The 11,043-nt window shown below is 59.5% G+C and overlaps 1 protein-coding gene across 1 annotated transcript; it reads right to left on the bottom strand.

Moving 5' to 3' along the window:
• Window positions 1-7,227: 7,227 nt before the first annotated feature.
• On the bottom strand, window positions 7,228-7,910 carry LOC115308011 (proline-rich extensin-like protein EPR1; the record flags this gene model as incomplete). Its single annotated transcript, XM_029965062.1, has 2 exons — window positions 7,228-7,530; window positions 7,614-7,910. Coding segments are annotated over 2 exons (600 nt in total), but the record flags the coding sequence as incomplete, so codon positions are not given.
• Between the last annotated feature and the right edge of the window lie 3,133 nt (window positions 7,911-11,043).

Raw genomic sequence — 11,043 nt, 5'->3', positions numbered from 1 at the left:
GTCCCTCCCCAGCAGCCGCCGCCGTTTCCCGGGTCCTGCCCCCCCCGCCCCCCCAAGATGCTGACGGGGGTCGGGGCTCCGTCTTTGGCTTCGTCTCCCTGGGCTGGGGCTCGGCCTCCACCCGCGGGAGGAGCTGAGGGGGGTCCCCGGGGGTCGTGTGTCCCCCCGGAGCGTGTGTGCCCCCCCGGGACCCCCATCCCAGGGGGAGCCCCCCCTTTGCCTTGACCCCGGGCTCCCCTTGAATCCCCGTTCCTGGGCACTGACACCCCCCTGCATCTCCTTCCCCAGCTCCAGGACCCCCCTGCACCCCCGTATCCAGCTCCACAACCCCTGCAATCCCTTTCCCAGCCCCTGCATCCCCCTGTGCAGGGGGGCCTACAGGGGTTTGGGGGCTCTCACCAGGGCTTTGCCCCAGGACCCCCTGCCTCGGGCTCTGGGGCTGGGGGGTGACGGGTGCTCTCGAGCCCCCCCTTTTTTCCGCACCCCTTCCCCACCCCCATTCTGGATCTGCCATTCCAGAGCCGGGGGGGGGCCTCGCCGCAGCCCCCCCGCTGTCCCCGCTGTCCCCTCGGGGCCCTGACGGCCGCCCTGGCGCTGTCCCTCGGGCTGCCCGGGGAGTTGCCCCCACGGGCTCTTGGGGCGGGGCTGGAGGGGTCCCGCTGCCCCTCTGCTGTGGTCAAGCACCTGAGGAACAGGGAGCAAAGCCCCAGATCGGGTTTCCCGGCTGCAAAGCTCGGCGGGGCTGCCCCACCAGGAGGAATTTGGGGCTCGGGAACAGGAACAAAACACAGCATCAATTAAAGTATTTGGACAGGAAAAAATCATCCTTTGGGGTCTTTGCAAACACAGACAGAGGGTTCTCACCTGGGGAAGTACCAGACTGGTAATAATTTTATTTACACTAGTGATGCCAACAACACCTGCTGGGCATTGATGGGGGGGGTTATATAGTTTTAGTAAGTACAGAAACACTTTGCAGTTGCCAGTGACTCAACAGCAGCATCCACAGGTATTTTAGTCTCTGTCAGTTGATCCTTGGTTTGGTTTTTTAATTTTTTTTTCCTTATAAATATTCCACAAATCACTCCTATGGAACCAGTTTTGCTTTGCTGAGGAGAGCTGTGACTGCTGGGCCCTTGGGGGATTATGAGTTTTTTGTGGTTTTATTTGAGGAGCACAGGAGCATCCAGGCAAAGCCCCAGGATGGAGCAGGACCTGCCCAGGCCCCGGGAGCTCGGGCTGTTGTCCCAGCTCAGCTCGTGGCAGGAGGAGCTGAGGGTGCCCCTGTCCCCTCTGTGCCCCCCAGGGGTGGCAGAAGCCCCTCGGGAGGCAGGTCCAGAGGCACCATCCCCTGTCCCGGGGGCTCCCCGAGCTGCCCTGCCAAGGGTGGGCACACGGGGGGTGGGCTCAGGTGGGTCTGAAGGGCCGTCCAGCACCTTGGGGGGTGACCTGGGGGGCTGGGAATGAAAACCCCTCAGAGCTGTGCAAGTCCTGGAGACAACGAGCTCCTGCTTTTTTAATGAACAGCCTGAAGAACAACCCAAGTGGAATCCTATTTTTGTTCTCCAAATTTCAGAGAAAGTCACAGACCTGCATTAGGGCCAGGAAGGACAATTCCTGTGCCTAAAGCCCCTCTGTGTGGCCCCACAACCAGCAGTGTTGATGAGACCCTTGGAGCTCTCTGGGGCCGCAGCAGCTGCAGGGACTCTGCTCCAGCACGGGCTTCCCACGGGCTCACATCCTTCTTTGTGGGCATCCCCTGCTCCGCCGTGGGCTCCTCCTTGGGCTGCAGGGGAATCTCAGCTCCAGGCCTGGAGCACCTCCTGCCCCTCCTCCTGCACTGCCCTGGGGGTCTGCAGAGCTGTTCCTCTCCCCTATTCCCACTCTGCTCCTCTCTGCACCCAATTCCATCTGCACAAGGACTTTTTCCTCCTTAAATACATTATCCTTGAGGCCCCAATACACTGCTCAGCTTGGATCACCTGGAAGGTGGGTCACCAGGTCTGTGCCCAACATGGATCACCAGGAATGCTGGTCACCAGGTCTGTGCCCAACGGGGCTCCCTGTGGATCATCCAACGCGGGTCCTTATCGATGGGGAGGCATGAACATAATGCTCACAGGCCATTATGGTCGGCAATATGTCAATTTATTATTTAAATCAGTTAACTTTTATACAGTTTAGCTTGTTTAGGGCACATGCTTATAATAAGATGATTGGATAGCTCAGTCTGTGCACGCGTCTCATGTCGCCAGTTCATTGGACCTGATGTTCTGTCCACGCGATCTGAAATCATCCTTGGCATAGAAACCTCTTTCTAATTAATCTGTTTTTAGAGTTTTACTAAATTTGCAGGTGTTTCATTATCTTCAGTTGCTCAAGGTTTTCTTTCTATAAACATATTAGGTTCTCAAACCTTATAATTAGACACACAGCTAACAAGTATAAGCATCACATATTTTCACACAGTCTATAAGTATAAACAATACACGCTTGTCACTTCCATGGCAAGCAAGGCCTACAGAGTGCAGGAAAAACTGTTCACAGAAATCTCTGTGTCCAGCAACAGGTCCTCCCATGGCTGATGGAGTTGGAGCAGCGGCCGAAGCTCTTCCCGCAGTCGGGGCACTCGGGGCTTCTCTCACCGGTGGGTCCGTTGGTGTTTGGTTAAGGCAGAGCTCAGGTGAAGCTCTTCCCACACTCCCCACATTTCTAGGGCCTCTCCCTGGTGTGGATGCGACGATGGGTGCAGAGGGTGGACCAGCTCCTGAAGGTCTTCCCACATTCCCCACACATGTAGGGCCGTTCCCCAGTGTGGATGTGCAGCTGGGTAAGAAGAGTGGAGCTGTCCCTGAAACTCTTCCCACATTAAAAGCACTTTTAGGGCCTGTCCCTGGTGTGGATGTGCTGGTGGTTGTGGAGGGTGGAGCTCTGGGTGAAGTTCTTCCCACATTCCTCACATGTGTATGGTTGTTCTCCAGTGTGGATGTGCTGGTGGGTGTGGAGGTTGGACCTCTTCCTGAAGCTCTTCCCAAACTCCTCACACATGTGGGGCCACTCCCCAGTGTGGATGTGCTGGTGGCTGAGGAGGTCAGAGCTCTTGCTGAAGCTCTTCCCACATTCCAAACACCTGAAGGGTTTCTCCCTGCTGGGAGGCTGCTCAGGGACCACCAGCTCGCAGCTCCGCCTCAAGCTCCGGCCGCCTTCCCGGCACACGCTGGCTCTTTCCTCCTCACAGCCCCCTGGGATGGCTTTGGAGCCCCTCCTGCGGGGGCATCTCCGGCCCTTTTCCTCCCCGCTGCCTTCCTGCGCCGGGGAGCCCTTCAAAACGGCCTCTCCCACCAGGCTCTGCCGGGGGGATTTGTCCTCCGCGCTCTCCGGCCTCACCTCGGGGCCTGGGGCAGGAACCAACAAGGACACGCAGGGGATTTGCCTCCGGCCCACAGGGAAGCCCAAGGACATCCCCCCAACTCCGGCCCCGGCAGGACGGCCACAAAAGACAAAAGACCCACCCAAAGGGGCACTGACTTCCTCCTCACCTGCCTGGGGGGCCCAAGGCATCTTCCTCTTCCTTGCAGCCTCCTCCTCCATCTGCCCAAGCTTTGGGAAGCAGAAATCCTGATGGGGGGGGAAAACAAGGGGTGAGCGCGTTGCCTTGGGGGTTCCTCCTGCCCAAGTCCAGCTCTAGGACTCACCAGGCATCTTGTGTCCATAAAAACTCCCAAAACATCAAGATTTAGACCAGACAAACAGAAAACATCACCATTTGGGAAAAAAAAATCCCAAAACTCCCCACAAATTTGCAAATGATCAAGAGTCAGCAAAATAATACTCCAAAATATGAACATTCAGTTCAAAAAAACACTCCCAGAAGTTCCCCCTCTCTGGTCTCTGCACATTTACCTTCAGGGGGTCTCCCCTCTCTGGGCTGCTGGGGGTCCCGCTTAGGGATGCCGGGGCTTTTGGGGGTCCCAGGGGTCCCTTCTCCCCTCACTCTCTGCTTCAGGGGGCCGGGTTCCCAGACATTCCCCCTCTCCGCCTTCTCCACTTTCTTGGCCCGGGGATCCCAGGGGTCCCCACTGCCCAGGCTCCCCCTTCTCCGGGACCCCCCTTGCAGCCTCCCGGGGCTCCTCCCTCTCCCTGCTCCCCCCTCCAGCCTGCCGGGGGTCCCCCAGCTCCGCCATCGCCCCGCTCCGCTCTCCACACTCCGGGGCTCCCGCCCTTCCTCCCCCCACCCCCGGCTCTCCCGAGGGCTCCCCAAACCCGCTGCCTCGGCTCCCTCCGGCTCCCCCGGACCAGCCCCCCCCGCCCACACCGGCCTCACAATGGAGCCGCCGGGGCCTCACCCACCAACACCAACCCCCAACAAGGGGGGGACCCGCAGCCCCCCGACCACCCACGGGGCTCTGCCCACAACCCACCCCGACACCGCCCCAAAACACCCCCCGGGGACCCCCAGCAGCCCCCCGGCACACAGCCCCGCACAAGGGCCGCCTGTGCCCGAGCCAACAAAACGCCCCCACAGCCGGGGGGACACCAGAGGCTGCCCCGGGGCAACGAGAGCAGGGAGCGGATCGGGCCCCGCACACGTGGCCGGGCTCTTGGCTCAGCCGGCCGGGATCGGCAACCAACAGCACGGCCCCGACCGCCGGGGGGGAGAAAAACAAGGGGTGAGCGCGTTGCCTTGGGAGTTTCTCCAGCCCAAGTCCAGCTCTAGGACTCACCGGGCATCCTGTGCCCATAAAAACCTCCAAAACACAAAGATTCAGCCAAAAAAACCCTCCCAGGAGTTCCCCCTCTCTGCTCTCTGGGGTTAGGGGGGTCCCCCCTGTCTGGCCTGATGGCACTTCTGCCTGCATTGGGGGTCCCCCTTGTCCGGGTTGCAAGGGGTCCTGTGGCTCCGGGGGGTTCCCACTCGCCGGGGTCCCCTTTAGTGTTGCCAGGGGGGTCCCAGGGCTCACTTCTCCCCACTCTGCCTCCCGGGGCCGGCCGGCCCTCCTCTCTCGCCTCCCACCCTCGCAAACCTCTTGGCGCTCTCGGCTCCCACCCCGCCTTAAGGCCCCCCGCGTTAAGGGCCCGGCGCCTCCCTCTTCTGTCCCCTCAGATTCCGGGGGTCCAAGCTCCGGGATCGCCCCTCTCCGCCTCCCCACTCCGCGGCTAACCGGGGGTTCCCCCCCGGCTCTCACGGGGCCCCAACCGCCTCTCGCCCCCCCGCCATTGCCGAGCGACCGCGGGAGCTTTTGGCATGCTTTCTTTGTGCTCCCGCTCGGTCCTCCCTCGGCTGGGCCGCGCTCTTGGCGGGTTCCTCCTCCGGGATCGCCCCCTGGCAGGCCCTTCCCCCCTGGCACAGCCCCCCTTGCCCCCTTGCCCCCCCTTTGCCCCCCAAGCCTGGCCTCCCGCGGCAGGGCAGCGGCTTGGAGCTGCGGCGGCGGGTATGTCGGCAGCGCTGGGCTCTTGGCCGACTCGCCCGCACTCGGCCCCCGCCGCAGCCCCCCATGGCCGGGACAGCGCGGGGGGGGCCCGGCCTGGCGCCCCCCCTCCCCTGCCCAAATTGCCGTCCGGGGGGCGCTGGGGGCGAGGGGGGGGCGCCGGTGGGCTCGAGGTGGGGAGCGCTGGGCGCTGCGGCTCTGCCTGCACACGGAGGAGTTGCCCCCGCAGCCGGGGGGGCTCCCGGCACCCCCAGTGCCCAGAAAGGTCTCCCCACATTTGGGCTTTGGGGGCTCTGGGTGGGCTCTGAGCGGGTTGGGGGGTCCCTGTGGGTCTGTGAGGTGGTTCTGGGGGGCCCCGGCCCCTTTTGTGGGGCGCTGGGTGCCGTGTTGGGGTGCAGGTGCCCCCAGAGCCCCCCAGAAAGGGGTGACACGGGAGGGGTGACACGGGGATTGAAATTCCCGATCCAAACCAGGGCCGGTTCTGCCCCCCACCCAACCATGGTTCCCCCGATGGGGTCTCCACAACCCCCTCCCCCTTCCCCGAGTATCTGAGACTGGGGAGAACTGGGAAGCTTTACTGGGAACACTGGGAGCAGCCAGCTGGGGTCAGAGTAAAAGCAGGGCCGGGGGGGGAAACACAATCCCCCAAAATGTGGGGGGACACCGGGATACACCGAGACCTGGACTGGAGCCAGCGGGACCAGAACTGGGGCAACAGGGATCATACTGGGAGCAACTGGGAGCGTGTTGGAGGCAACTGGGATATACTGGGAGTGGTTGGAACTGTAGGGGTGAATGGGAGTAACTGGAACCACGCTGGGGGCAACTGGGATCATACTGGGAGCAGCTGGACCCCTGCTGGGGTCATGCTGGGATCAGACTGGGATATTACAGGGAGCGACTGGGTCAGTCCTAGGGGCAACTTGGAGCAACTGGGATCACACTGGGAGGAACTGGGAGCAACTGGGACCATGCTGGGATTACAGTGGGAGAGCTTGGCCCACGGTGGGGACAACTGGGCCCGCAGTGAGGTTGACTGGGGTCATACTGGGAGTGACTGGGAGAATTCTGAGGGCAGTTGGGACCAGTTGGCACAACTGGGATATACTGGGAGCAAGTGGGATCATACTGGAGGTGACAGGGATCATACTGGGAGCATACTGGGAGTGACTGGGAGCATGCTGAGATCAACAGAGATCATACTGGGAGTGACTGGAACCATAATAGCGGGGAATGGGAGCAATTGGAACCATGCTCTGGGCAACTGGGATCATACTGGGAGCAGCTGGGCCCCAGCTGGGCTCATACTGGGATCACACTGGGGCTGACAGTGATCATACTGGGAATGACTTCAATAATACTGGGAGTATGTGAGAGGCACTGCAACCATACTGGGGATGACTGGGATCAAACTGGATTCATACTGGAAGTGTCTGGAAGTTACTGGGATCATACTGGGGGTGACTGGACTCATAGTGGGATCATACTGGGGGTGATTGGATGCAGAGTGGGATCATACTGGGAGTAACTGGGACCATGCAGGGGCAAATGGCCTCCTCCAGGCAGTGACTGAAAGTGCCTGGGACCATACTGGACTCAGACTGGGAGTCCCTGAGAGGGAAAGGAACCATCCTGGGGGGGGACTGGAAGCAACTGGGGCCACCTTGGGGCAACTGGGATCCTATTGGGAGTGACTGGGAGTGACTGGGATCCTAGTGGGAGTGACCAGAACCATACTGGAACCATCCTGGGAGTGACTATCATTGACCGGGATCATACTGGGAGTGACTGGAACTATTCAGGGGGGAACTGCTGGAAGCCAACTGGGGAAATACTTGGAACAACTGGGATCATCCTGGAAGAAAGTGGGAGTGACTGGGAGTGCCAGGGTGCATTCTGGAGGCAACTGGCAGAGACTGGGAGTGACTGGGAGTGACTGGGATTGTACTGATGGGAACTGGAAGCATCCTGAGGCAAGTGGAAGTAACTGGGTATGACTGTGAGCATGCTGAGGGCAACTGGGATCTACTGGGAGAGTCTGCAGCCATCCTGGGGGTGACTGGGAGCACACTGGGAGTGACTTGGACCCTGTGGGGGGCAACTGGGATCAACTGGAAGTGACTGGATCTACAAGGTACAACTGGCATTGGCTGGGACCATGCTGGGGGATGACTGGGATCATACTTGGATTGACTGGATCTGTGCTGGAGGCAACTGGGAACAACTGGGATCATCCTGGAAGAAAGTGGGAGTGACTGGGAGTGCCAGGGTGCATTCTGGAGGCAACTGGCAGAGACTGGGAGTGACTGGGAGTGACTGGGATTGTACTGATGGGAACTGGAAGCATCCTGAGGCAAGTGGAAGTAACTGGGTATGACTGTGAGCATGCTGAGGGCAACTGGGATCTACTGGGAGAGTCTGCAGCCATCCTGGGGGTGACTGGGAGCACACTGGGAGTGACTTGGACCCTGTGGGGGGCAACTGGGATCAACTGGAAGTGACTGGATCTACAAGGTACAACTGGCATTGGCTGGGACCATGCTGGGGGATGACTGGGATCATACTTGGATTGACTGGATCTGTGCTGGAGGCAACTGGGAGCAACTGGGATCATAAAGGAAGGAACTGGGAGCAACTGTGACCACACTGGGGATAACTGGGGTCATACTGGGATCACAGTGGGAGAAGCTTGGTCCATGCTGGGGGCAATGGGATCATCATGGGAGCCACTGGGCCCACTGTGAGGGTGACTGGGGTCATACTGGGAGTGACTGGGAGCATTCTGAGGGCAGTTAGGACGATGCTTGCAAAACTGGGATATACTGGGAGCAAGTGGAATCATACTGGGACTGACTGGGATCATACTGGAAGCAACTAGGACCACATTGTGGGCGACTGGGAGTGGCTGTAAGCAACTGGGATTATACTGGAAGGTACTGGGAGCAACTGGGAGTGAGTGGGACCACATTGGCAGCAACTGGGATATACTGGGAGAGACCAGGAATGACTGGGATCATACTGAGACTGACTGGGATCATAGTGGGAGTGACTGGCAGAGGCAGGGATCATACTGGGAGTAACTGGAACCATAGTCAGTGACTGGGAGGAACTGGGACCCTGCTGGGGGCAAATGGCTTTATCCTGGGAGTGCCAGGGCATGTCTGGGTTCATCCTGGGTGTGAGTGCCACCATCCAGGGTGTCACTGGGATCCTACTGGGATGGTCCTGGGGGGGACTAGGAGGGAGTGGAACTCTAGTGGGGTGACTGGGAGCAACTGGGACCATACAGGGGGTAACCTGGATCCTACTAGGAGAGACTGGTATCAGAATGGGAGTGACTGGGATCATAGTGGGATGATACTGGGCATGACTAAAAGTGAGTGAGATGATACTGGGGGTGACTGGGAGCATGTTGGAGGCAAGTGGGATCTACTGGGAGTGGCTGGGAGTGACAGGGATGATACTGGGAGTGAGTGGAAGCACAGTAGGGGTGAATGGGGGCTACTGGAACCATGCTGGGGGCAACTGGGCTCATACTGGGACCATCCTGGGAGTGACTGCAATACACCTGGGAGTATGTGAGACTCAACAATATGGGACTGCAACCATATGGGGGATGACTGGGATCAAACTGGATTCATACTGCAAGTTCCTGGGATCATACTAGGAATGACTGGACTCATAGTGGGATCATACTGGGAGCAACTGGGACCATGCAGGGGGAAAATGGAATCCTACAGGCAGTGACTGAAAGTGCCTGGGGCCATACTGGACTCAGACTGGGAGCCCCTGAGAGGGAAAGGAACCATCCTGAGGGGGGGATTAGGAGCAACTGGATCCACCTTGGGGGCAACTGGGATCCTATTGGGAGCAACTGGGAGTGACTGGGATCCTATTGGGAGTGAGTGGGAGTGACTGGGATCATAGTGGGAGTGACCAGGACCATACAGGAACAATCCTGGGAGTGACTGTCATTGACCGGGATCATACTGGGAGTGAATGGAACTACACAGAAGGGAACTGGGAGCCAGTGGGGCCATGCTCCAAGGAACCCCCAAACCCACTCAGAGCCCATCCTAACCCACCTAACCCTTTTTTTGGGGGGGACATTTATGGGCACTGGTGTTACTGGGAGCACCCCCGGCTGCAGGCGAGGAGCTCTCGGGTGAGAGGGGGTGTTGGGAAGGGGGGGTCGGTGAGTCAGAGGGCATAAAAGGGGTGGTGGGACCCCAAAATGAGTTGGAGGGGAGTGGGACCCCCCAAAAGTGGAGGGGGATGGAGACTGAGAATTGGAGGCTGATGGGAAAGGGGTGGGAGAGGTCAGAAGAGTGGGGAAAAGGGGAGGGCAGGACCCCCAAACTGAGCATGAGGGGGCTGGGGATTGGGGGATGATGGGTAAGGAGTGGGAGAGGAGGAAAAAGTGGGGATTGGGACCTCATAAGTGATCTGGGCGGGCTGGGAATTGAGGGGAACCATGGAAAAATCCTTGTCTAAAAGAAAACTGGGTGACCCGAGTGCTGGATGCTTTTAGTAAAGAGCTCTAAATATTTCTTGAACAATGGAGGGGGGTGACTTTTTTATTCTTGACCTTTCCAGTTCTCCATTTGGGGGCAGGATGTCCTCTGGGCCAATGTTTTGTTCCCTTTGCAGTGAGTGCAGCCTCAGAGGGCTGAGCCCTCTCTGGCTGGGCTTGGCCTCTCCTGCAGAGACTCAGGCCTGGCTGGGCTGCCCCAGGCAGACGCTGCAGGAAGAAGAGCTCAGGCCGCCTGGGTCTGGTGTCCCTGGGGCTCAGCCTGTGCCCCATTGCTGGGCAGGGGCTGAGCCCCACCTCTGCCTGGGGGCCTTGGCCAAAGGGCTGCCAAGGAAGAGGCCCAGGAGCCTTGGGGCCTGCCCAGCTTTCCTCCTCCCTGGGGGCTCTCAGTCCTCCCCTGACACCGGGTGGGCCCAAGGCCTTGCTGGCTTCGGGCTCACGGCCCGCCGGCACCATCCCAGCGGCCTGACCCCCCTCCTTCCCCTCTCTCCAGCCTCTCCTGCCTTTTCTGGCAAGGGGCCATCCAAGGCAAACCCCGGTTCTCAGCAATGGCACCTGTGGCACGGCTGCAAGGCTCCAGTGGGCCAGGCAAGAGCAGGAGCACCGAGAGCCTGAGGAGCCAGGAGATGCCCTGGCTGGGCATGGTGCTGCTGCGGGACGAGCTGACACCTCTGCACAGTCTCTGCCCGTCCCTGCCAGCCGACTTCTGCCCAGGCTCTGGGCACGGGGACGCAGCACTGACACTTTTCAGCCCCCGCGCTGTTCCACAGAGGCTCTGATGTCACAAGGCCCTTGCCTGGCAGCCAGGAGATGGGCAAGGCAAGGCAAGGACGGAGCCTTGGGCAACAGACAATGGATGATGGACAAGTTCTGGGCCATGGCCATTTGTTAGAAAAACAAAGGAAAAGTTTAAGGCCTGCCATATTTCAGTGGTCAGAGACCTGGCAGAGAAATCTATTTTTGAGACCTGGACACCAAGAAGGCAGAATTTCTAAACCACAAAGACCCTTAGAGAAACCAGAGACAAAGACAAAACTAACACAGCAGTTACTGAGGTTCTCCCTATCCAGGGAAAAGAAAAGA

This window comes from Manacus vitellinus, unplaced genomic scaffold (genome assembly GCF_001715985.3).
Source record: "Manacus vitellinus isolate BGI_N305 unplaced genomic scaffold, ASM171598v3 ctg7180002428914_pilon, whole genome shotgun sequence".
Classification (NCBI taxonomy): domain Eukaryota; kingdom Metazoa; phylum Chordata; class Aves; order Passeriformes; family Pipridae; genus Manacus; species Manacus vitellinus.
Note: the sequence above shows the minus strand (reverse complement) of the source record. Positions and strands in the feature narration are given on the sequence as shown.